We start from the raw sequence: 27,684 nt of genomic DNA on the forward strand, positions 1-27,684 counted from the left end.
TTGTTGCTGCTGCTTCTTCTCGTTGTCTTTTTCTTTTTCTGTCGGTTTCTTCTGCTTCTTCTTTCTCATCAGCGCTCGTTTTTATGTTTATAAAGTTTCTTCTTCCTCTTTGCGCTTTGTATATTTAAATTGCTTGTGAGATCGGCGGCTCTGAGCCGAGAGCTGGCCCGCAGTTTGGCTTTGTCGAAAGCTGAAACTTGGGTTTTTTTTTCTTTCAGTCGCCGTCGATGTTGTTGTTGTTGTTGCGTTTCGTTTCGTTTCGTATTTGCTGCTATCGCACGTTGTTTCAACTAAAGAATTCAAAGTGGCCACAAAACACAGCGCCGCAAACAGAGACATAGAGAGAGAAAGAAAGCGTGTGTGTGAGAGAGACAGAAACATAGCCAGAGCCAAAGCCCGAGTCAGAGCCAGAGTTGTGAGCTAGGCCCAGACCCCTGAACAGGCAGGCAGTCGAGCCAGCGACCGACTTTATTGCTGAAGTCGACTTTTGAGTTGGGCCAAGCAAGGCCAGCACAGTGGTACCAAAACTAATATTTCAGTTCTTAAGTACTTAATGAAAATAATTATAATAATAAATATAATTTAATGATAATCGAAATTTCTACTTGCTCATTAGCATTAGCTATAAGATAGTTGAAAATGAATGTTTTTCAATGCATTACTTAATAAATACTTTAACAGTATTTATAATTTTCCCCATGATTTTGCGCCACTGTGCATTGAAGCGGACGTTGCGACGTTTCAACTGTTGGCCTGGCTTCGAGACTCTGGGGCTCTCGGCTTGGCTTTGGCTTTCGGGCAAACATTTCGTGTTGCTGCTGCCGTTGTTGTTGTTGCTGACGATGACTGGCTCTCAGGTTGGTTGGTTGGACGGTCGTTGGGTCGTTCATTTGGTACGTTTGTTCGGCCGCCTGGTTGGCTCATAACCTGAAACTTGAATATTGTGGAATTTGAAGGTAGCGACGGACGGCGACAACGACGATGTTGTTGCTGTTGCTGTTGCTGTGCTGGCTGTTGTCGTTGCAGCAGCAACAGCAGCAGCAGCAGCAGCAGTAACAACTGCACCGCTGCGTGCGAGCTTTCGAGTCAGCCTCAGCCGTCAATTTGGAGCCAGTTGCCGTCTCCGCCATCGCCGCCGTCGCCGTCATCGTCATCGTCGTCGTCGCCAGCTGAAACGAGTTGCTGGCGAAGCGTAAAAAAGCAACGAACGCTTGACGGGGCTGCCTGACTGGCTTTTGTGAGTGCCCCGTTGTTGGTGTTGCTGTTGCTTTTGCTTTTGCTTTGGCTCTGGCTATAGCTGTAGCACTGGCTGACGGACCGACTGACTGGCTGGCTGATGTTGATGCTGATGCTGGTGTGGCAATAAAATTCAACTGCCAACAGTCGCAGTTGCAATCTCAGTGAACGCAGCTCAAATCATGTTGCTGCTCTCTTGGCTGTTTTGAAGATGACTTTCGGCCGTTGATTGTTGGCCAGCGATGTTGCTGTTGTTGCTGCTGTTGCTTATAATGATAGCAACGCTTTTTAACTCACACCAACTGCGGCAACAACAATTTCTCCGCACACTGTTGTAACAACTTTTTTCGAAGGCAAATTAGCGTAGAAAGTTATTTTTGTTTGTTGTTTTTGGGATTTTGATTTCCGTTTGCAGCTTTTCAGCTGAGCTTTTAATGCGAGAGCAGCAGCCGCAGCAGCAGCAGCAGCAGCAGCTTTTGAAAACCATTCAACTCGGCTTGCGCACGCGGCGTATGCGCAATGAGCTTTTCAAAAGCATTCCACATACGCCGTGTGGTCAGCGACAATAGCAAACAATGAGCAATGAGCAATAAGCGATGTAGATAAGCACCAGCAGTGACTCACACATACACACACGCACATACTCAACAGCTGACAAAGAACGAACAACAAACAGCGAACAGCGAACAGCGAATCGATGACAAAGATTATACATATGAGGAACTGCGATCAGCTCGGCATTTGCGAGTTCGCCTTAAGATGTGCCACAGTTGACGCAAGCTGCTCGATGTAGTTAGTCATAAGTCTAGACCGGCAGAGCCCCTATGCCGTAAATACAGCTGCAGACTGCGCGCGAGAGGGATGATGCGGCCGTCGCTGAGAAGCAGCCAAATGCAGACCCAAATGCAAAGAGCGAACCAGCTCGCAGACGGCAGGCAAACAACAACAGCAGACGGCGGCCAATCGGGGCTGGAAAAAACGGGCAAGGAAAATGTGAAACACATGCGACGACGACCTCGATGACGATAACAAAAAAAATATACATATGCACACACATACATACATATATAAAAACAAGAAACTGCAAACGAAAACGAAACGAAACGAAAACTCACCCCAATGCGTTTTGTTGCTGCGGCTGCGGCAGCGGCTCAGGCTCAGACTCGGGCTCGTGTTCCCCCTCTGAATGCAGAAATATATGAGCATATGGCAACCCTTATAAGCATGACAAAGACTCGTCCACGGCACGATACGAAACGTTCACACATCTGTGCTGTTAGCAAATTTCATGTGCTGCACTGCTGACAGAGTTGTTGAGTTGCTGTTGCAAGGGGATAGTGTTTCATAGACACTCAGCTAGGGTGGCAACACTGCTCAAAATATTCAAATTGAAATCGGCCAACAATATAATAGTACTGCAATATGAGCAGTTATAGAAGATACAAATTTTTATGAACTGAGCTGAGCTTAAAATTTAAACCAAAATCGTAGGCATTCAATAGTTTATACAATATTCAATATTCATACATAGAATACTTAAGTTATATTTCGACTTCTATTAAAACCTCATTCTATGCGTTATTAGAATCTATTAGCAAGAGTCTTAATCATCGTGCAGCTGATTAAAAGTCAATCTAATTGATAGGGCATCACATGAATTTAGAATAATTTTTTGTTCTTCCCATGGATCTAAAAGCCTGTTCACAAATGGAACGTAAATTTGAAATGAAACGAAATGGAACGGCCGCTCGTTTGCTATAGCATTGTTGTTCATTGTGGATTTTGAAAATCATGAAAACGCGGCCCCCAAAAATAGTTTCGAGAAACTCACGCAAAAGGCGGAAGTAATGAACGCAATGCAAAGACGACGACGACGACGCAGCTAAAGGCGAAGACATTGAAGCCATCAGCCTCAGCGGCTGCCAGTTCCAGTCTCAGTCCCACGCTGATGCCTCTGACCCTGCAGCGTTCCCCTCGCCGTTGCCGTTGTTTTATTTTAAGAAGATTTCGAGCAGCCACAGCCGCAGCAGCAACAGCAGCAGCAGCAGCAGCAGCACTGATGAGCAATGCCAGCCAGTTAGTGGCGAGGGTGGATGGCTGGCTAGCTGGCTGGCTGGCTGTGTGTCTGTCTCTTCGTTTTCATTATGGTGCAGTGTTGGTGGTGTTGGTGGTGCTGGTGGTGGCTGCGATGAGCTCGACTGGGCATGTTGGGTGTGAGTTCTTCTTCTTGCTGTTGTCGCTCGTTCGGCTGCCGCCTGACTTCCATTTTCTTGATAAGTTTTTTGTGCCCTTTGTCGTTGTCCTGGGCCCTAGGCACGTAGACAGGCGCCTGACATTGGCTGCGAATCGCAAAACAGAGCTGGGTGGCTATGGGTGGGTTTGGGTGGCCCAATCATTGGCTGCTGCTGCTACAGCTGCTTCTTTGTGCAGTGGTTCACAATTTATGAGACAGCATTCAGATGCTTGTTATGGGCAGATACTTGTCTGCGAGCAATGAGCTATATTGGACAGTAAGGAGGTTATATTTAACGATCTATATATGTATATCTATATCATAGTTGAGTTAGCATAATGAATTATTATTCACTCTCTGCATTTATATGCCAACTAGATTACAGGGTATTTTCAAGTCATGCCTTGCAGCTTTTCGCACTGCTAGATCCTTTTGGCGGCAAACTTTAATCGAGATAATTTCACTTTTCTGCTTGCAGGTTAATTCAGCAATGGGTCTTCAAGCAACAGCCGCTACCAAGCGGAAGCATGAGCTGACCTTTGACAGCAAGGATGCGAATACCACGTACACGGGCTGTGCGCCTCCCCCGGTGAAGGCCAACAAATGGGCCATCAACAACAACAACTACCTGGAATCGCTCGAGGAGCAGCAACCGCTTCAGCAACAACAGCAGCAACAGCAGCAAAAGACGCCCACGGAACAGCTAACGGAATCCAACAACAATAATGTGGAGCCCGCAAAGCCAGCGCATAGTATTATTAGCAACGGTGACGAAGTTACTAACAACAACGGCAGCAGCAGCAACAACAATAACAACACCACCAGCACTACCACCACCACCACCACCAACGGCAGCAGCAGCAATGTCAAGAGTCCCGCGGAGGTGCCGCTGCCACCAACAGCGAGCGCTGCGATACCCGAGGACAACATCGCCAAGCTGGAGGTGGTGGCCGCAGTGCCCTGCGAGCCCTGGTCAACGGCGGCGTCGCCTGTGGCGGCGGTCAACAGCGAGCCCGTCGACTGCATATCCAAGCTGCAGGCGGTAGCCGTGCCGAGCGATCCCTGGGGCAGCATTGCCACGCGCTCGACGCTCGCCACCACGCTGCTGAGCGCGGACGAGCTGGACGACGATGATGATGATTTTGAAGACGATTACGAGGAGGAGGAGAGTATCATACCCACCTACTGTCCCATTCGCTATCATCCTTTTGCCCAGCAACAACAGCAGCAACAGCAACAGCAGCAGCAACAACAGCAACAACAGCAACAGCAACAACAGCAGCAACAGCAGCAGCAACAGGCAGCCGCAGCTGCGGCAGCGGCAGCGCAACAGCAGCGCAGCTATCCTCCCGGCTATGGCAGCCGACCCTCCTACTACTCGGAGCCGTTCCCGCAGCAGAATTGCTCGCGCACCGGCAGCCCGCAGCATATGACGCCACGAGGATTTGCACCGCCGCAGTGGACCACGACAGGCGCTGCAGCTGGCGCTGGTTCAGCGGGAGCGGCGAGCAGTGCCGCGGCCACGCCCAGCTCTGCGCAGCAGCAGCAGTTCTATGAGAATGGCGGCGGCGTTGGCGTCGTCTATGCGCAGCCAGCGCCACAGCAAACCATTCGCTGTGCCGAGAATGGCAAATCGTACATGGATCTGGGCTGCAGCAGTGCAACGACGACGACGCCAACCACCGCGCTGCCCACCAGCAATGGAGTCGCCGCTCCGGCTCCGTTTGTGGCCGGTGGCCTGCCACTGCCGCTGCACGGGCTGCCGCTGAAGCGCTGTTGCGACGGACGTGGCGGCTGGTGCAGCGCCAATCGCAGTTGCTACAAGGACACGCGACTGAAGATTCGCAATCTGTCCATGTTCAAGCTCTCACGCTTTCGCCAGGTGTCGGAGCAGTCACTCTATCGCTCGGTGCTCATCTGCAATACGCTAAAGCGCATCGATCGAGAGATCGAGACGGAGGCCAAGGAGCTGCACCATGCGGCGCAGCAGCATCACCAGCAGGCAGCAGCCGCAGCAGCTGCTGCCGCCGCTCAGGCGGCGCAATATCATCCGGCCTATCAACAGCAGCAGCAGCAACAACAACAGCAGCAGCAACAACAGCAGCAGCAGCAACAACAACAGCAGCAATCTCCACCAGCACCGCTGCACCATCAAGACTATGCGCCTGTGCTGAATTGCGCTCGGCTGGCCAACATGGATCACTATCAGCAGCTGGCGCAGGCGCCCAGCTTCCAGCCGCAAGCGCCGCTCGGCTATCACGAGCGGCTGGAGGCGCCGCCGCCGCCGTACAGGGCTGCAGCAGCTGCAGTTACTCCCAGTGGCTTTCCAGTGGCACAGCCCGGGCATGTGGCAGCCGCCTCGGCGACCAGCAATTGTGATACGTCCTGCAGCACAACGCTGCATCCGTACGATCACTATCCCTTCCGGGAATCGCAGTCAGGCCGTGCCACGCCTTTCCCCACCTGTCAAACGACAGCGACGCCAGTGGCAGTAACCGCAGCTACAGCAGCCGCCCCTGCACCACCCGCTGCCAATGCGGTGAGCAGTGCCAGCGTCATCCCTGCCATCGTCAGCTCGAGCAGCAGTAGCAACAGCAGCAGCAGCACTAGCAGCAGTAGCAGCGTAACCGCCCCAGCTACAGCTGGCCAGGCCGCAGTCTGCTCCAGCGCCTCCTCCACCACCAGCAACAGCAGCAGCAGCAGTGGCAGTGGCAGCAGCCTCAGCAGCTCCGCGTCGAGTGCGGTCAGCGCATGCGACTCGAGCGACTCGGGCTATGCGGATGACGATTCGACGCGCTCCATTAACTGGAGCTCGGTGCTCAGCCTCAGCTCGCAGTCGGCGCTGGATCCGCTCAACAACAACGATCTGTTCAACATACTGCCGGCGGCTGCCACACCCACAGCGGTGCCCGTGTGCATAGCGAGCAGTGGCTCCACCCTCGCATTCAGTGGCAGCTTCACCACGGTACAGGCGAGCGCCAGCCAGAGCAGCAGTCACTCCTCCGCCTCAGCTTCGTCCACAACGGCTACGTTCACAACTCTGTCGACCATTTCATCTGCAACGCATTCGCTGACGTCGTCCTATGTGAGCAGCATCAGCTCGAATGTGTCGGCAGGTGCGAATACGTGGGAGTACGGATTCCTGGACATGGAGTTCGGTCTTGGATCGGAGTTCACCGAGCTGGTGCCCAGCTGCAAGCTCAGCTCTGATGATCTATTCAAGAACGGCCTAAGTGCAACCGTCGCCAGCTCAAACGAGCTGGAACAGCCTGCTCACATTATGGTCGGCAGTTAGTATCAGTTGTAGGTGTTCGATTGCGCCGGAGACGTCGGCTGTGGCAGCCGTTGGGCTTAGCGTGCTGGTCACGCCCATCCAAATGGCGCCACAGCCCAATTCCAAGCAGTATTCAATATGTGTAATTGTTGTAGCAAAAAAATGAAACAGAAACACTGTTAAAGTAATTTCGAATTATGCTCAGGTTGTGAACGTGCATGTTGCCCCGTCCCTCACCCAATACTTCCCCTAATTCAACCACCCCCACCCAATAAAAAGCGGCCCAATCCCGCTTTACCCAAAAGCCCAGCCAACAAGCAATCGCCGCCAGGGGGCGCTAGCAAATATTGCAATTGTATTGAAAATGAGAAGGAGAACTAAGAGAAGAAAATGGTATGACAAATGAAAACTATTAGCAAATTTTTTTTAAGTGTATATATTGTAAAATGTCAGATGTAATGAAGAGAACAACTTCTAGGATCTAAGTTAAAAGCAAAAACAATTATATATACATATATAGTATATATATGATAAATATATCTATATTAGCGCGTATGACATGTAACTTTAGCTTTGTTAGTTGCAATTGTTGCAGTTTTTCGATTATACACTCTCACACACAGATACACTTGCACTCACACTAACACACCAACACACCATAAGTAATTGGAAGAATAGCAATTTTGCAGAAAAAAACACAGCAAGTAAAATTTTGGTAGACAAGAACAACAAAAACATAAAACAACAACAAGCAAAATCGAAAAACGTTTACTATATTGTAGCCATAAGTATTATTATTTATATACAAATGCAAACAAAACAAAAAGATAAATCTTAAAACAAAGTTTTACAAAAAAAAGAAAAAAAAAAGATAAAAAAATACAAAAAAAAATATTTGAAAAACAAAACAAAAAATACAAGCAAATATAAAAAATTTGTTAAAAAAAATTACAGTCTTTAATTGTTTGGGCTTTTATTGGAGTTTCAAAAGACTGCGCAGCTTTCTGGAAGTTCTGTTCACCATTAATATCTATTCGTTGCCTTGCTAAGTTCAAGCCATAATATTGCGCCACCTATAGTTTCATTCAAGTTTTATGAACTATGATTGATGTCTTAGCTTATTAAATGCGACTATTTGGCGCCATCTAAAGTAAAACATATAATTCATATTGGCGTACAGTAGATGTTCGGAACCTGCTTCAGCTTAACGATAAGATTTAAATATTATGGTTGATGTATTTGCTAAGCAGAAGTTATATCACTGCGCCCTCTACTGTTAGATATTTTTGGTTTGTAGCTTCGTTAAAATTCGACGATGAAATTGCTCCAACTACAGTTGATTAATTACACTTAAAATTAGGTTTTTGCCTTTGTTGTGTGGTTTTTCTCCGAAAAATAGTTAAGTTTCGCTTTAACAATGAAAGCTCTTGGTATGGATCTTAGCTCATCAAAGCAAGGTTTTTGTATTTGGCTATTCAGCAATTTCGTATACAGACGTTTGCATAAGATAGTCAAAGTATATAATCTGTGTTATTTAACAGTAGCAAAGCAACAGGTAGTAATTTCTAAACTTTTGATTAATTTTTGTCATGTTAAAGTTTCAGTAAATATTGAACACTAATAAATGCATTGAATTAATATACACAGTATTTTTAGCAACATGGAAAGGGTCTTTCATACAGAAAATATGAATTTCAAATCAAATTCTTTTAACATAGTAATTGAATGCCAATTACATTTACAAAACAGCTGATTTTCGTAATGTTAAACTCAAAATGAACTGTTCAACAATCAAGTTGGCATCGCCATTTACATTTCTGTTCAGTTAGCAGCTTGGTCACCTGTTGAGCACCTGTTATTAGTTTGTCTTCTTCTTTGGTCGCGTGCGGGTGTGTCGCGGCCGTCGATTTAAATTGCGTCGGCGGCATTGTTTATAAAATCAGTTCACCGAACAGCACTCGCGCGTTTGTGTTTGTGTTAAAGTTCTTCAGCGTGTTGTTTATATGTGAGTTTTGAAATGCCGCCAAGTAATAGCTAATGCATATTGAGAACAACGGAAAAAAGCAAAAATATAAGAAAACAGAAAATAATTTTTTCTTGTTAAGAAAAAGAAGTTAGCAAGTCGAAGAGTTCCGTGGCGACGAACGCGGCAAACAGCAACAGCAGCAGCAGCACAGCAGGCGGTGGCGTAGGCTGTAAAAATAGTTGTCTGTCTGGTTTTTGTTTGTGCATGAGGCTGCGTATCCGTTTGCATGTGTGTGCGAGTGTGCAGCAACAATTTAATTGTGAACTAAAACAGTTCAATTACAAGCAATTACAAATATGTAATTTACTTGAAATTGCATTTGCGCCTGGGGCTGCAATTAAATATTTCAGTTGCCAATGCAATTGGCATTAAATAAATAAATAGTCAAAAGATAGGAAAATACAAATATAAACACATGCAACAAACAAATGGCAATCGCAACAATTACAAAAAATATGTGGGGAAGGGGAGAATTTGAGTGACGGGCCTCAACTTGGGAGCATAAATGGCGTAATCATAATCTTTGTGCCCTCTTTCTAATGATTCAATTAAAAGCGCAAATTGCAGGCCAGAAATTCAATTTAGCCAATGTGCGGTTGCCGACGCGTCGCGACGTCGACGTTGACATTGAGGTAGCAGAGGCCAACGCGTCGCTGCCCGTTGCTTTCTGGTTGCTGGCTGCTGCTTGCAGCAATATGTACGTGCGTCGCGTGCCTTTTATTTTGTTCGTGTTTCGCGCTATGCCGCGAAACGTCACATAAAAAATGTATTTATTCTTGCTGAATATTTATTCATTTTTATTAATTTGAAAGAAAAAAGCAAAAAAGAGAAGAAAAACAATGTTTCGGAATAAAACCTGTTTTATATGTGAATAAGTGAAAAAATTACAAAGTGTAATTGTTTGAGATATTTGCGGTGTGGTTTCTGTGTTTGCATGGCTGTGTGTGTATATGTATATTAGTGTGTGTGTGTGAGTGTTTTTGCCCTTCAGTCAAAGTAACGGTAGTTTATTGCAGCGAAAGAAAGAGCTAAACGAACGTAGGGAGAGGCGCAGAGACAACGAACGAGTGCCGTCACATTTTTTGCTCAGCAAAACAGAAACAACAATTGACGCCGGCATTGGCTTGAAAACAAACACAAAAAAAAAAGCGCAACAGCGGCCACATTCCAAGCTACAGCGAGTGGCCCCCAAAGCTCAGGTCAGCCGCCCAGCGGCTCTCTCACTCGCACAGCAGCTGCACCAGCATCAGCCTGAGTGGGTAAGTCAACTACATCAACGCCAATTTTCTGCTGCTGCCACGTCTTCTTCTCTTGAGTTGCTCGCCCCTGCCGCCCTTTGGTTTCAGTCTTTCATGTTATTATTTCTGTGCTGTGTTCTGCTGTTACGCCTGCCGACGCGTCGGCCGATGTGAAGAGATTTTTGCGTAGAAATTACATATTGTTTTATATCCACATCGTTCCCATGTATTAGATTTCTTACTGTTCATTTCATACCCTGTTCGCATTGCGTGTACCTAGAATGAATTAATTATATGTGCAGGTAAATTGCATATATATATGTACTATAATTAACCGTTTACACTTCTAAATATGCCTTTTATGAATCTATACATAAATTAGAATGTTAAAAATAGGGTATCTGTTAGTCGCAAATCTTTCCCAAACTTATTGAAGTTTTTTCCGTTCGTTTTTTATGGGTCTTCTTCTCCTACTTGCCGCTAAAGTAGCGAATCTACCAATAGGCTGCCAGTTTCAGATCATCAAAGAAACAGCAACGAGAAAAAAAAAACATATTCCATCCAACTGACTTAATTATGTTAATTAAGAATCGCTATTGCCTCTAATGTAATGTGCAGAGAGTGTTTTGTGAGGTAAATAGGCTATGGGGTTATGGGACTTTTGGGGGTACGTGAATTGGTAGCAAATTCTTGTTGTTGCTAAGGCAATTTGCACATCAGGTGCGAATGGAATATGAAGTGAGTGCACACAAAAAACTGGGTGAATTTCAAGACTAAAATAAATTGATTTCACGCTTGTGTCATGGACTAAAGTTAAAAATAAAATTTAAACTTGAAACAACAAAGATATTTAAGTTCCTTTACATCTGGAAGACACAAAACTATATATTATAACAATATATCTTGAGAGCTCCTTTCATATATATGTGCATAAATGTGTCTATAACTTGATATATGTGTATGTATATAAGTGTAAGTATGTAAAAGATTTTGTTAGATTGTGATTGTTAATTCTGAAATCACTTCATAATTGAACCAAGGCCTTTTTTATTTATTTTTTATTTTTATTTTCAATTTAAGCGCTCATTTAATTATTTTTATTTCTGATGATCTTTTAATAATCAATTAACGAAAAAAACTTGAAACATAGTGAGAGAGAGAGAGAGAGAGCAAGATGAAGAGAGTGGAAGAAAAAGAGAGCGTATGATCTATGGCATTGAACTTCGTTACTCTGTTGACCTTTCAATCATTTCGTAAGTTTATTGCTGCCATAATGATGAGAGACAAACACATAAAATAATATTATTTTGAAATTGAATGGAAACAATTGATTGTGGGAAATGTGAATAAGTATTAAAACTGAAACTTATAAAAATTGATCTATGCACCGAAAATTTCTGCCTTAAGCTAAAAATTACAATTATAATGAATAATATGATTAAATTTCTTCAAGTATATAATATTTAGTTTACTTAGTATATTTTGTTTAGAGGCAAACTTGATCCCCATTTAATTTTACGTAGCGCCAAACGAGATTTTTGTTTTTATAAATATTTACTGTTTAATTACATTTTTAACACTAAACACTTACTGTCCACTCGCAATTATCTCCTCTGCTCTCCTTATTTATAGTTTATGTAACCATTAGATCGAAACATTCAGTTATAAAAGCACTGAATCCACTATTTTTATAAAATTTATTGCGAAACTACAATAGATGCATATCTCGTACTCTTACCCTACAGCCACCTCACTGGGTTCAGCCTCGTTCACTAGAGAATTTCGTAATTTTCCAAATCACAACAAACAATGGGAAAAATGCGAACGGCGTGAAGCACAGAGGAAAAAAACAAAAAACAAGAAAAGACCAAAACAGACGGCGGCGGCGGCTTTTTGGGAAACGCCTTCTTAACAATAGAAAATCTCTGAAAGTCGTCGACGGAACTGCGTCCAAATGGCGTGCTGCACAGTTGTTGTAGTTGTTGTTTGCGTCGTTGTTGTTGGTGCTTGCCGGAAGATATTTTCGACTGGCTTGCAGCGACGCGGGCTATTGTATATACACAAGCTCATGCGAGGTTAGCCGGGGCCGAGATAGCTGGACAGTGGTTCCGAACGTGCCTCCGTGTTTGGATAGAAACAAGTTTTATAGTTTTTACGCTGACGTTGACGCTGACCAGCCAGTCAGTACATCGAGCACAAATACATCCGCACAGCTGTTGTTGTAGTTCTTTTGCCGGGACGGGCCTAAGCTGCGCCCAGCTAAAAACCAGTCCAGTTTAGGCTCCAGTCCCACACACCCAGCCAATAGTCCAGTACATTTAATGCCCTGGCCCCTACTGTAGTTTGGAACTAGTTGCGGTGTATCAAATCAAGTCTGACCACGAAACGACCCTAGCAGACACTCGCCCCACCCCCTCTGCACAGCTTGTCGCACTTTTCGGGGCTACTTTTGCACAGTTTGGAAATTAACTGGTTGTTTTGCTTGTCAGCTGCTGCTGCTGCTGCTGCCGGAGCTTGTGCATGTGGAGTCTTTGCTGTCTGAACTGCTCCGTTCCAGCACCTCGGCCACCTTAGCCGCCATTCATTTTGTATTGTTCGATGGCGCCGCGCAGACAACTTTATGTTACAGGCCGAAAATGCGCTCAAAAGTTTTCGGCTGCCCCGTCTGGGATTGCCTCAAAGTTCTGGCCCAAGCCGGGCGGCTACGCTGGATTACATTTGGCCGCCAGAAGCCACCCAGAAAGTCTGCCACCAGGCAGCCAGTCAGCCACCCAGCCAGGGAGCAAGTCTACCACTTAGCCACGGCAGGAAGAAAGCGAGGAAGGAAGTTGATTTTGTACAACTTAACGCTTTTCTTTGCGCCAGGCGTGTGTCTGGCCCCATGCCCCAAAATGAAAATGCGCCAGCAAACGGGTACAAGAAAAATAGATTTAGAGCGAGGCTAACTGCTTGAATTGAAAAGCGATTTTGTCTTTGGATAGTGGCTGAAATATCCATAATATTATAAACAGGTTTTCCCTTGAAAGTACACAAAGGGGCGAGGTTATGCTTTTTTGTTTATGTAATTAGCAGCCTTTTGAGAGGATTATTGTAGACCTGAATTGCATTCAGAGTTTTGTTTATTATAATTATTAGCAAAATTAAAGTCAACTCAGCTTTAATAAAATAAATTTCTGTACCGAATTGGGAGCCTATTAAATTCCGGCCACAAATTATTTTTCTGAAAACTGTATTGAAATTAATATATGACTTCATGAAGTAGTCGATAAACCAAGGGGTTCGCATGTCCAGGAGTATACTTTTACAATAATTTCTGGATTATTCAATATGCATTGCATAAGAATTTAAAATACGTTATTTATATAGAATGTAAATGCACATATACAATTATTGTAATTAATATCCTTTAAATAAGCGTCTGTATTAAATGCATATTAAATGCGATTTACATTGAACAGGTGCACTACTTTCTGTTTGCCTCATCTATCAATTAAAAGCACTCACGGCGCACACACCTCATCTAAACTCTGGACACAAGCTACAGAGATATTCACTTTTGTGTGCGGATTTTTTTTTTTTTTGTGGGTGTCCACAATTTTGCAATTGTTTTGAAAGATATTTGCCATCTGCCTGGATCCACTGTTTAATGGCCAAATGCGAGTCCGGGTAGAGTGGGTGGGGTATGTAGGCGAGAGGTGTGCGGCGCAAATGGCCGCCAGTGCATCAGCTGCTCACACTAAATTTTTAATCAAGCGTCTAGCAGCCCGTATCTGTATCCGTATCCAGCAAGCAGCTCCCAGCAGCTGTGAATCCGTCTGTGGAGTCTTTGTTGCCGCTGCTGCTGCTGCTGTTGCGAGCGCAAAAAATGCAATCAACGTCAAATGCGCTTCGAAACTTTGCGCAAAATAATAGAAAAGCCATTAATTTCACTTCTCGTCGAAGAAGATGCAAGAAGAAAGACGCAACGTGGGCGCACAGCTGGAGGAGCAGCGCGTTGTCTTTTCGAAAGGACCCAGCCACGGTCCAGCACAAGGGAGAGCGTGTACCCAAGTAATTTTTAATTATGCGCATAACGTGCGGAAAGCTTGGTGCCAACAATAATAATGTGATTATTGGCATCACATTCTGCACGAAAAGGCAATGCCAATTATCATTATGCAACTTTATCAAAGGACGCTGCATTCATGTTGCTTTAAGTAACGAAAAAAAAAAAATATAATAATAAATAAATAGTAACATTGTAAAGCAATGGCGAACAGCAGTAGTTGAAGGGCTATTTAAACTCGATTATAACATACCTTGTACATAATTATGGAATTTAAATTTTAGTTAAATGCTTTAAGTAACTAGTAGTTATGCTTCGCAGAAAACAAATATCGAAGTTTAAGAATGTCTAATATTTTGCAATTCTATACAGTTTTCAAAGTGAAGCTTAGACTATCTAGTATTTTCAGTACATATTTACAACTACTATTTGCATATTGAAGCTTAACTAAAGTAACTATCTGTAATGTATTGAAAGTTCTGGTTTGAAAATGTTTCAGCTTTAACTAATCCTCTTTTAGCTTTTGCGCTTTCGTAAATTTTGTTTTTCAATATAAAAATGTCGAATTTGTTTTTCGCTGGTTATTCACAATGAAGTTTTTTCACTAGAGCAAAGGGCAAGTGTAAAACGCTCCATTATCGTCGTGCTTACGCCCGAAAATTGCAAAAGTTCGTTGGCGTCCTAAAACCACTTTTCATTAGTAACAACCGCTAATTTCACTTAGTGGCATGCCAACATGTCGCATCAGTAGGGAGCCACACGTTCCCATCCATATGGGAACAACAAGTTTTTAACTTAATTTTCTGTTGACAAATTAAAAAGCCGCAAAGCTACAAACATATTGAAGTAAATATCCCCTAACAAAATGCAAATAATATAACCTGTGCAACTTGATATAATTCTAATGGATGTCAGTCATAAATTGAATGCTGTGTCAACTGGTGCATTGTCTGTAATCGAGAATGGAACATAGTAACAGTATTATGCTTCACTTGGATTCAAGTCTGCTAACATTATTACAAAGTTTGAATAGCTCGTTTTCTGCAAGTGTATTAGCTTGTGGGGGACTGCACATAGCCGCTTGGCTTGGCGATTTGTTTTACATTTATGAGTGACAGCGGGTGCGCGGGTAAACCGAAGTTGGATTTTGCTTGGCTAACTGACCCCTGGCCGCTAGCCACTGGTAACTGACCGCTGGCTTCTGTTGAAAAGTTGAAAAGTTTAGTCGGCGAGCAGCAGTAATGCAATAAACAACTTTTTTCACATTTTCAAATTGTTGTTTAACTGCATTAAACTTGTCAAATGAAGTTGCTTTTGAAGTTAGATTGCTTACAACAAGGCTGTGACATGGCCAGGGTACGAACAATACGCCTAGGGCGTATCCCTGTTTCTCTCTCTTGCCCTTCATGGCCGAGCAGCTGTAGATAAGTCAAACACTCTGTGAAGTTTCCTCGGTAAATACTAAAAAAATTGTGTTTGTACATAATTGCACGCCGGTGGCGCATCTAAACCCGACCAGGTGTGGGGGCTGGTTAATGTTTAGAAAGTAACTTCAGAGGGTTTGAAAAGTTGACGGCAAAGAACAGCAAAATGTTAGCTAAATGATGTGCTAATGAATATCGATTGTTTTAAGCTATAAATAAATGAAAAACACTAATACTGAAACTTTTAGTCAGCCTGAAAAGTTTTAGAAGTTTATGAATAGTAAACGAGCTATATACATACAGCAGAACAACTTTTTTTTTTGTCAGTTAAATTATGAATGCTAACATGAGTTGATTTATAAAACAAACTTATGTTAAAATAAATAAATAAATTGGCATCAAACTTGGTCGGTAGTTGAAACTATTCACTTTTGGCAACAATGCAAAAGCTTTTGAGTTTTGCCAATTATTTAAAATCATTTTTTAATCGCTTGAAGCTCGCCAGAGAGATCACTGCAGCTGAAGCTTGGAGATGAAGACATATAATCACAGTCTGTGCCACTAGTGGCTAAGCTGCTACGGATCATGCCAAGAAATTGGGTCGACAGCGGCAAGTCAGAAATTACGTAATATCTACAACATCTCATGAACAGCTGTTTCATGCTTTCCATGCATTTTACACCAATTACATTTTATTATCCTCAATACAGCAGTTCTTTGAATGTATATAGACCAGCTGATTTCTATGGTTAATTTCAAATAGTTTATGACTTACAAATCGCCAGCACGAGAATTTGTAGTTTGATGCTTTAAGCTCGGAAATGGTGGACCAACTCATAGTATGACTATACCTTGAATACGTTTAGGCCACCGCCACTACGACGGCATCGTAATTTAGACCGTCGCGCCGGTGCCTAACAAAGCAATTAGATCCGTGGATATACCAACACGAACACCAACAACATTCACAACAGCAACACCAAGTTTGTTAAGTAAACACCGTTGCGCCCGGGACGTTCCCCCGGGGCAGCATATTCATTAGGCAAGCGGCACACACACACAAGCACACACATAAGCACTCACACATAGACAGATATATAAACACGCAAACATAAATGCACGAGGCATATCCTGCGTGGGCATTTGTTAACTTCTTGTTGTTGTTGCTGTTGCTGCTGTTACTGTTGCTATTGGTGTTATGCTTGTAACCAACTTATAGGTCACTTGCTCAAGAAACTTCCCAAGTTTTCGCAACAGACATCAACTTGTGTTTGTTGTTTTTTTTTTTTTGGATTTTTGTTTTTGCTTTCGAAGCTTCCTGCCTCTACAGGAGGGCTAGGGTGCGCACTTCAGTCTCAAGTGGAGGCCACTAATGAGCCCGGCGCGTCGGCGTCCTGGCACAATGCGTATAATTAAAAGCGTCCAAGGTGTAAACTAGCAAATTGTTTGATCCTATTCACCCAGCTAACCATTTGCTCATCTACAGCGAAGGATAACAGGCAGCTTCTCCCCTTTGGCGTGCCCATCAATATTTCACTTCAAAATTTGCCGTGTCCTTCTTTTTATATTCCTGCCGCTTACTCAGCATAATATTACTAAACTTTTTTTGTGCTCAGCACTTTTGGACTTTGTATTTTCCGTTTTTTTTTTTTTTTTTATGTTCATCTTGACCAGATTTGCTTGACAGGCGCTTCTCAGTCGTGGAGATGCTCTAGTTACCAGTAACCTGATAATATAAAAACTCTCAAATCCCGGATATTCTTAGCATGTCCAGTTGCAAGAAAATCAAGGCGAGTAAAATGAGAAACGTAAAAGGAAACTCGAGTATGGCTTTAAAGAAATTTTAACAAACTAATAAAGTGAAGTAAACCTTTCAATTGATGATATTTCTTATTAATTTTATTGAATTTAAATTATTGTATATATACAATTGCTTTTTTTTTTTTTTTGCTAAAGAGAAAAAATATTTATACAGTTTTATAAAATGTTAAAACCAATTAATGCAATTTTTTCCCATTTATACAAGGTACTTGGGAAAAAAACGCATTTTGCTTTGCCCCATAAAAAGTAAAGAGGCTAATGCTTTAATGACATCATGGTCAAAGCGCTTTCAGACTACAGTTGACTGTTGCAGTTTGGGGTCTAATTAAAAGTTTTATCAGCATATACAAGTGGACATCAAAGTTGCAAACACCTGAGAGTCAGACACTGAGTCGGACCGGACCCCATGCCAGGCTCATTTGCGTAAACTTTCTATGGCACCACTTTCGCTGCATGTCCCAATGAATACTGTTTAGCTGTTCTTGTTCTGCATTAGCATCGCTTGAGCAACCGGTTTTGTGACTCCGGTGGCCAGTCAGCAGATCACACTCAATCGAAATCTCTGGCTCGGCTTTTTATTCGCTCATCTTGCTCTTTCTGGCCCACACTCTTGCTCATAGTATGATAATGAGTTAAGGGGCAGTGAACGAAGCAGAAGAGCCGTTTGATTATTGCTACTGCTGCTGCTTCTGCTGCTAACCACAAAGGCAAATAAACTGTTGACTGACATTGGGCCATCACTGCGTTGTCTTTTGGTGTCTCTTTTGTGCTTCGTTCGTATCAATTGACCTTATTTGTCAGGTGTCTCAATATTCTTTACCATTTCGTTTTCGTTGTTGGTCAAATCAAGTCTATAAAGCATATATATTTTCATATATTTGATATTTTTGTTTATTGCTGTTCCTTCAGTTGCCGTTTGTAGCTTAGTTTTTCCTGTTCGTTCAGCGTTGCCTTCAGCTGCAATGCAGCAAAAGTATTTCGACCCGTGTGCTTGACAGCCAAACGTGTTACATGCCATATCAATAATATATAGTTACATATATGTACATCATAAATACTAGTGTGGACAAATAGTAAAGTCAAGAGTGAGAGAACGAGAACGAGGGAAAGGGATCAAGCGAGTGCAATGCCTGCTTTTGTTTTGTTATCCTGTAAATTATATATTATATTGTATTCATTTAACTACAACTTTTTGAAAACTTAAATTTCAAATGAACAAAAACCAAGAATATCTAAGGGGCTATTTCTAATACAAATAACTAGTAGTAAAATAAAGTACAGGGTATATGTTGGCAGAGCTGCTGTATGTAATCTTTTTTTGTTGGCAGCGTTAACTTTTGCACGCATTGATGACGAATGGCAACCAAAAATGATGAATGTTTAAAGGGCCAATGGGGACATGAATATATGCTCCCGTATAAATGTTTCCGGGTAGTGGCTATAGAGCGATTGCCACATATAAAAAAGGGTTGATAGTGTATGTGCGAGCAGCTGACACAGTTTTAGGTCAACCTACATCTGAATAGTAAAATATGATTTATGTTTGACTAATTTTGTTTAGCGCTGAGAAAAATATATACAAAATGCAACTAAACTTCATTATATTAATTAAGCCTTTTTAAATATTTACTATATGTTTAACATTTACAGATTTTTTTACCAAGGCATTTATTTTAATTTTCATTTAATTTGAGCTCTTTAAACTCATTTGGATTATTATTCAATAGCCTTTTAAGTGTCTATTGGGCTTCAAGTGTCTCTTGAGAAAATTTCCCAACATATCTTTAAAAGTGTTCATTTGTTTAATAGATATCAAGAGCGCACTTCACATTTGTTGTTTATTTTTGTTGTGTACTTGAAGTATTGCAAAGCTGAAAGCCTTTTGGGGTACATTTATCAGCATCTCGAACAATGCAATCATTAGTTCTCCCATTTTCCACCAACCATATTAAAAAACGTACAAATTTAGCGGTACTTAAAATGCATATTCTCGTATGGTGATTACTGCTTTTACGAATTCACAGCCGACAGACCCATATATACGAAATATTCAACGAGTCCACCGAAAATATGCGCTCATAATTGCGGCATGCCCACATGCCCCACATGCCCCACTCTCTTCTGCAGATGCGGTATGCAAGTGCGAACTTCATTGAGCGCGTGTTAATGGTTGGGAGATGTCAAATTGGGCGGTTGGAAAAAGTGAGGGTTTTTTGCTTTCTGTTTTTTTTTTCTCATCGTAGTCGAACGCAATCTGAGGAAAAGCGACAATGTTGGCATCGTTGTCGTAGCTGTCGAATGATGTCATGTTTGCTTAATGCTTTTTTCTGTCTCTTAAGCTCCCTGCTCTGTGCTCCCATCTGTTTTGCCTATTTCTTTAACCCAGCTGTCAATGGGAGGTGGGGCAGGGTGGGACGTTTATAAATCAGTTACCCATGCGCTGATGCTGCAATAAAAGGTGCGATTCATCATAATGGCAGAATGGGAGACTGGGTTGGAGAGAGACTAAGGGCTCCCCTTCCCAGAGGACCGTATAGATAGGAGTCTGCCATTCCAATAATCATCCGATTCGCAGCAATTGCCAGCATCCCAATGTACATTTGCAATGTGTTTCGCAATACTCTCACTCGGCGTATACGCAATGTCTGCCGTGAATTCATCGAATTCATTTTTGCCATTTTCCGCATTTTTCACAAATCTGTTTCGCACACACACACACACACGCTCACACGCACACTCACACTCACTCAGACTGTGAAGATATATAGCCTCTGTGTGCAGATATCTGCGGCAGCCGCCAGTCGCCAGTTCATATTGATTACAACAAATTTTCCGTCGCCGTTTTGTCGTTGAAGTCGTCGTCTGCCTCGTAGTCGCATTCGTAGTGCAGGAGTTAGAGATGAAGCTTAAGTGGAAACTCATGCAACACGTAACCGATATATTATTTATTTACTTTTTGGATTGCTGAGATTGCGTCATATTTGATGGGAAACTGACGTACCGTTTAAGGTGCAACAAGATGTATGTATTTAACCTAGGCTAAATGTGCGGATATAGACTTCAAGAAACAAATAAATATTTAACAGTGTTCAACTTTTACATTACGTATATCTTCTTAATAATGAATGACTAGCAAATACATATACAACTTGATATGCAGAATCGGAAATCTATAAGCTTTGTAAATTGGTATTTACCGTTTCTTTTTAAGCCTAGATTAATCGGAAAACAATAGTATTATAATTTAAAGAAGGTCGAATTTGAAACAATAGTGACTCAGATACCTTCGCCATGTAGATCTAAACCAAATTTTTCAGCGCGGTGTTTTTTAATGTTGACTGGAACGTGCCTTTGTTCTAATCAACTTACTTCTACACACCATTCCTGTTATCTCTCTTTCAGTCTTCTGTTGCCTGCGCTTGCCATCACGCTGTCATCTCCAATCAGAGTTGGTCAAATCAGCTCTAGTTTTACATTTCTTATTTCTTCTAGTCTCTCAGCTTGCAGATTTCTTTGCTTTTTGCACCGCTGTACTTGGTGGGCGGTCATCTACCATTACCAACCCACTGAGCCAGCGAACCCACCTCCGTCGTCAGAAACCGTTCACTCGCTTGACATTTAGTGCCGGCTGTTGCTGTTTGTTGTTCCTGTTGTTGTTGTTGTTGTTGCTGTTGCTGTTGCTGTAGCCATTGTTGTTCCCGCTTTTGCCACTTCAGGCCGAATCTTCGACACAGAAGGCTTCGAGTCTGACTTGGCTCGGCTGTTGGTTGTTGGCTTTTGCTGGTTTGATAGGAATTTCGTTGAACCGGTTTATGTATGTGGTGGTTTTCGAGTTGTTGCTATTGTTGCTGCTCACTGGCGTCTGGTAACTGGCTCCACCAAAATATTCGTACACCCATACGTGCATGCAATCTGTGTATGTGTGTGTGTATTTTGGTGTGCTTAAAAGTGCTTTGTGCGAAGCTTGGCTAACCAACTGGCCAGGCCACACAAATAAACATGGACACATAGAGAGAGACATAGAGAGGCAGACAGCTAGAGAGAGGGAGAGCGAACAAGAGACAGAGAGACGGAAAAATCGCGCATATTTGTCGTTGCGGATTATTTCATAGAAGAATTTTACGCTTTGCCTCTAGAAAAAATAAATGTGTGTTTGCAAGTCTCTGTGTCTGAATGTGTGTGAATGTTTGTGTTGTATTGTATGTATTATGTGTGCCATGTTTTTTTTTCTTTTTGTGGGTTATGGTTGTTTGTTGTTGTTACTGCTATGGGTATTGCATAGTTTGGCTTTTTCACTGTTAATTTACATTGCAAAAATTTCTTTGGGCTTTTGCGCATTTCCAATTCGAATAGATTATTGATAAAACCGAAGAAGAGTGAATTGAATGTTTAAGAATAAAAACCATAAAACATTGACTGAACCTTTAATGATAATTCGAACTGTATTAAAATTACTTTTAAATAAATAAAACAGCAATATCTGACATACGCTTACAAAAAACTAAAAAAACAAATATTTCAATCATTTTATTCAGAAAATGTCATTCAAACTTTTTATTAATGACAGCAGTTGTAATTTATATTAAATCTATACATTTGCCTGGGGGTTAATTTCAGCAATATATTTAAGAACTTTAAATATCACTTATTTTTCACAAAGTTTTTTTGTGACTTTCTGGAGTATTAAAATCTCACCTGTCCTTATCTTAGATTGTCCTCGTTTGATATTCATTGTTTAACCATATTGTAAATTATTTGAAATCAATTATGGCCACAAAACTGACTTCAAACAAAGATGAAATCGAATTGTTGCCGACTGAGCATTAACCACAGTTTGCCTATTCGCCCCATAGCATTATTATATAGCAACATAACAAAATAGATGGGGTATAGCAATACGCAGTGTGGACAAAGTATAACCTGATGACCTGGTGCTCAAATTCATTTTCATTTGATTGTTGTACCCCGTAGACACAGTTTGATGATAGCTAGCTTGAGCTGTACTTTGTTTAGTAAGTTCTATATAATTGCCATACTCTCTATTAAAAACAAGAAATTTGTAACCTAGTGATTTAATTTAAATTATTGTACAGCTATAAATAATCGAGGTAGAAATGGGTTGGATAGGTTTCATAGGATATGAATTTACGCAGTATTTAGTATCGTCAAATTTGTGTCTTGCTTCTACTCCTGGGTAGCTTCTAGACGAACATGTTGCCTTCCAACATCTGCTTTATCAATTTGCATATAAATATATTTGAATTGTTTGCGTGTTCGTGTGTGTGTGTGTGCATGGTTGATATTTGCTGCTGCGTGCATGTTGGCAACATATTGATATTTAGCATTTTGGCAAAATTGAGAAACCAATTGCATTTAACTCTTTTGTTGCTACTGACAGCGTTCAGTGTGGCGACCGTTTTGGTGTCTATGCATGTCGCTGATTAAATCATGCATTTTATATAGAAAAGAATTGCAAGATGACAGTTTTATTGACTTAAGGAGTATACTAGTTGGATCAAAGACTTTTTATGAAACGTGACTTGGGACTAAAATTGTTCGCTGCAGATTCTTCAAATTGAGCCAGTCAGTAGCAAACATAAGTTGAGTAAATTGAATTTGATTCCTTTGAAATAAAATTGTTGGACTTGTGTAGAAATATTTTAGTTCTCTGAAAATCAAAAGCTTTGGCTTCAAAAACTTTAATGTAGCTATTGACATCAAGTTAACAACTAGCTCTACTTTGTAGTTCAATGAACACGAGTTTGCTGTTGCTGTTGTGTGACGTTAAATTGGATTTGAGTAATTATGAATAATTGCTGTGAGAGGGACAGAAAACTTAAGGAGCAAGTTTTCATCGTCCATTTGCTGTTTGCGCCTGTAATTTATGCATTTGTAAACTTTTGATTTATTTAATTTATGCATCTCTTGACCTGACAGATAACTTCCCGCATAAATTTCAATAAGCGATAGCCCAAGTAAGGGCGAAATAAATACATAAATATAAATCTTTCGGCAATGCTAATAAGAATTTGTAAAACCAAATTTCAAATGACAATTTTCTACATCATCAATGGACCGTAATTGTCATTAATTGTGTTTGTCGATTTGCATAATAAGAGAACAAGATGAAGTTGGAAAAAAGAAGAAGAAGAGCAACAACAACAATAAAATTACAATTCAAACATAAATTTTTCAATTGCCGTGACATTTGCCAAACTCCAAACTTTGACAGACCAACTTTGCTTTTTCCACAATATATACATATATTGTATATATATATTTGTATTTATACGTGAGCATTGTGTAAAATCGTTCAAGGCTGAATACGTTTTGTATTTATTGTGTTTGTCTGTGCACTTTAAATGAAAATAAATAATAGTAGATGGCAAATGGTAATGGCGCAAAAAACATTTAAACAGCAGTGGAGGAGTCATAGCCATGGCCTCATGGCTCCACTCAAGTCAATCGAGTAAGCTCCAGACTTGCAGCACTGTGTAGTTGGTGTAATCGATGTTGGTGCCCGCCAAATTACGGCCACATTGAACAGCGGCCTGTAAACATTGCTGTTGTTGCCGGGCTGCTGCCCAGCAAATGAATAATTTGCCATCAGAGATAAACATAATCAATGCCTGTGCTGAGCGGCATTCGTCTCGCTGCCATGGGACCCAACTAGAAGTCAACTTGGCAGAAGTGACAACATCTGGACATTGCTGCTGGACAAACTTTGTTGGGGTCCACTGAAGCGACTTGTTATTGAATTAAAGTGACGTGATTTACGGCAAGTTCCGGTCAAAGCATTTAACAACATTTGCCGGGCTCAACTTATTTGGCTGCCCAGCAGCCCAAAATGACTTTGATTATAGTTAGCGTCTCGTTCCTTTAATTTACGCAAAAATGCAAACTACACGTAGTAGAGTATATACATATGTATATATTTTCATTAGCCCCACTTTGACTAGTTAGTTTAGTTTCTAGCAATTAGGTCAAATGATTACGTTAACTAATCTAATTGCAAAATGCCGACTACATTTATTTAAAAAGCAAATATTTTTCTTTGCGTTACAAAACTCTGTAATTAAATTAGACTTTTCGCTTATTTTTACTGAGAGAGATGGAGAGATAGAGAGAGAGAAATAAAGAGATAGAGAAAGAAATATATATATATATATATATATAGAGAGAGAGAGAGAGAGAGATTGCGATAGATTGCGATAGATTGAATGAGAAAAAGATAAAGAGAGACGAAGACAGATAGACAGGTAATGAAAGAAAGAGAGAGAGTATGGGTGAGATATTCATATATATTTACAGAGAGAGGGATAGATTGAGTAAGAGGGAGAGATAGAAAGAGAGACTGGGAGGTAGTGAACACAAGATGGATCGTGGCAGAGAGGATAGGGAGAAAGAGCAGTAAGGCGAGAGCGAGATAGAAAGAAAGAGAGATGGAGAGGAAAAGAAAGGGATATATATTTCTTTAATAGAGGAATAGATACTACTACAGCTAAATCTGTTTCTATAATCAAGTCGAATCCATTAAATTTACGACAATCAGAGTTCAAACATAAACTAATGCTACATAATTATTTGCAAGAATTGTAATTATGTATTTAGTTTCGGTTTCAGTTTTGTTCGTAACACATCTTCGTGCTATGCAGATGGCAGACAAGCAGATACTGCCAACAAGGCTAATAGACAAATAACAAACAGCAAATGCTTAACGGACTGGAATGAGGGACAGTAAATGTACTTGAAGTTCTATTAATTTAATTTGCCAGCTACGCAGGGACAAACAGGCAACCAGAGAAACAAACAACAGCCGACAGCATGGACAACAGATAGCGCACAACAGACAACGGGCTATAACAATAACAACAACACACTGTCATATCACCTGGAAATCTGTTTGGTTGCAATGAACTGGCGACAATTGCGGCAACGTTTTGACTCCGGGCTGCCACACAATAAAGCCGTACATATGCACACATCTGCACACTCAGACTTACACACACTCACACATACATGCACATATGCACATATGGCTCATATAAACATTTGTCGTCGTTGGCTGCTCCGCTGTCGTCGGACTGCTGTAATTAATAATAATTTGCATTCGCAGTTAACAGTTCAGCGCCCGTGCGAGATTTCATTTAATTAAATTATATTCGCCCATGTTTAGCTTTGGGGCGGGCATTTCGTATGTTTGCTTGGGTGTGGCTAATCAGGCCAACTATCTAGGCGAAATGGGCGTGGGGGCAGCCGAGTAACAAGACAACATAAGAGCGTGCATAAATTACTCGCGTTGACTGGCTTCACTTTGCTCTTGGTTAATGGAACTGTTAGAAGCAACTAGTACATGACAACAGCGACATATTTAACTAACATGCAATTTTAATTAAACATGTTGCAGGCACTCTAAGAGGCGTTATTTTAATTCTATGGTCATAATCATTCTTCTCAATTTGATCAGTGTGTTGTATGTTTTCTAAAGAGATTATTTTTATGCTCATTTTTCGAAAATATTGGTATTTTTAATAATTAAACAATATAAATATTGAATATTATAATATTATTATATTATTGTTTAAAAGTTTAGCAAAGTATCTATTGGGTATCTATGAAATGTCGGAAAATAAATAAGTGCTAAATTTTCATATTAAATGGCCGCACGTATTTAAAACTAATTCATGCTGAAATTAAACACGTAGCTTAATTATAATGCGATAATTTACAACTATAGTAAGCTATTTAGTTCATTTAGCTCGTTTCCAGAAAATAAGCATTGGTTTTTCTTCTTCTATAATTTACTCGTCCTTATTTGTTGTATGACGTACAGAAGTATAACTTGCTTACATTATTTTAAAGAATTGAAAAGGTAAGTACTTAGAATACTCCTATACAAAAGCAAAAATATTTCAATAAGCAGGCCATATTTATAGCTCTACATATGGAAGTAAGAGTGATCCAATTCCAAGCTTCTCCATTAGAATAAATTAATTCCGTTCCGTTCTTCCAAATTAATTATTCATATAATAAGTTGGTTAAAAGTGAAATTCAATCTTCCATTCAATTTAACATTATGTTTACATTAAGGAGTTTTGGCTCTGGTGAAATGCTATTCATAAATTTGGGCATTATTTTTGAGAAATATCCGTCGTAAGGTTGTATTATCGTCAAGTGCCATGCTTGTTTCAGTGTCGGCAAAAGTCAACAGAAAGCCAGCTAAATTTACGAATAGTTTCACTGAACGTAGATGGCAGGCTCGGAGGTGTGTTGTGTTCGGGGCTTTGGTGTCAGGTGTGCGAGGCATTTTCGAGGGGTGAAATGTCAACGCTATGAAATGCAAAACACATCGAAACATTTGCACAAATGAAATCTGCGATGACTGTGACGCATTTAGCTGTCAGCTTGTTTTAGGAGCAGCAGCAAGGGACATGCAAGTCTATCCTTATTGTGCCCTACCTCTGACGTTGCTTCCTCTACGTGGCCCTACGTGGCGGGCTGGCGTTGCAGGGTTGCCAATAAAAAAGGCAACGAGCCAAAAGCAAGACAAAACGCAACGCGCGTAAAATAAACAAATTTCCGCCGACGACACTCAACTATGCAAACAGTAATTGGAGCAGCTTTTATGTGAGAGCCAAGCAACAGCAACAGCAACAGCAACAGCAGCAGCAGAAGCAACAGCAGCAGCTGTCAGGTGCAGGCGGAGGTGGGGGTGGAGGACTCTACCACGCTGGTATACAGACAGCAGTGTAAACGATGTCAAACCGTAGCCAAAGACCAAACTGATGCTCAAATTCGCCAAAAACGAAACCCGCAGCTTTCAAAGCTAACGAAGGTGTGTGGCAAGAAGGCAACGCCAAGCAGGACGCAGGACCCAGGACTCTTCGGATTCCTGTAACGGAAGACACACCTGCACACTGAAAGAGAGCGACAGGGACAAAGACATTTTTTTTCTGCAAATGCAATATTGTAATGTTTGCAATGCTCGTAATGACATTAATTTATGTATATGTTTTACATTGGATGCAGCACAAACCGGGGGAAGCAACCGATTTCTATGCGGAAAATTAAGAAAAGCAACGGCAAGAGTATGAAACCAACGTGCCGAAATAGATTATACGAATGAATAGTTCTACTCGTATGCATACTCTGTTTGCATGTTGAAGAATCATGCTTAATTTGATACTGCTCCTGGTATTCATATGTTGAGTACAGGGTATGAATATGAAAGAGAATACTCACCCGTGAAGCATTCGTAGCCTCGGTCACGCTCTCCCGCTTGACATTCGATATGCTGGCAGGCAACTGTTCTCGACATATGCTGATGTAAATGAAAACAGTTGCACAACTGTTTCGTCATAAAGAAACAAATAACATTTATGCTATT

The 27,684-nt window shown here is 41.4% G+C and overlaps 2 protein-coding genes across 3 annotated transcripts in view; both read left to right on the forward strand.

Annotated features, from left to right (window-relative positions):
• tara (SERTA domain-containing protein 2 taranis) overlaps positions 1 to 7,114 on the forward strand; it is a 35,688-nt gene extending 28,574 nt beyond the window's left edge. For both annotated transcript variants that reach the window (XM_089260203.1, XM_030390574.2), the window contains exon 2: positions 3,948 to 7,114. In XM_089260203.1, the coding sequence (XP_089116329.1) occupies positions 3,948 to 6,764 (2,817 nt within the window). In that variant the 3' untranslated portion in view covers positions 6,765 to 7,114. The remainder of the gene's footprint in view (positions 1 to 3,947) is intronic.
• A 1,478-nt stretch (positions 7,115 to 8,592) lies between these two features.
• Cad87A (cadherin 87A) overlaps positions 8,593 to 27,684 on the forward strand; it is a 53,589-nt gene continuing 34,497 nt past the window's right edge. Inside the window, exon 1 of the mRNA XM_018112427.3 lies at positions 8,593 to 8,748. The gene's annotated coding sequence lies outside the window, so the exon portion shown is untranslated. The remainder of the gene's footprint in view (positions 8,749 to 27,684) is intronic.

The sequence above is a fragment of the Drosophila navojoa genome, chromosome 2 (genome assembly GCF_054131105.1).
Source record: "Drosophila navojoa isolate 15081-1374.11 chromosome 2, UAZ_NAV_1.0, whole genome shotgun sequence".
Lineage (NCBI taxonomy): Eukaryota > Metazoa > Arthropoda > Insecta > Diptera > Drosophilidae > Drosophila > Drosophila navojoa.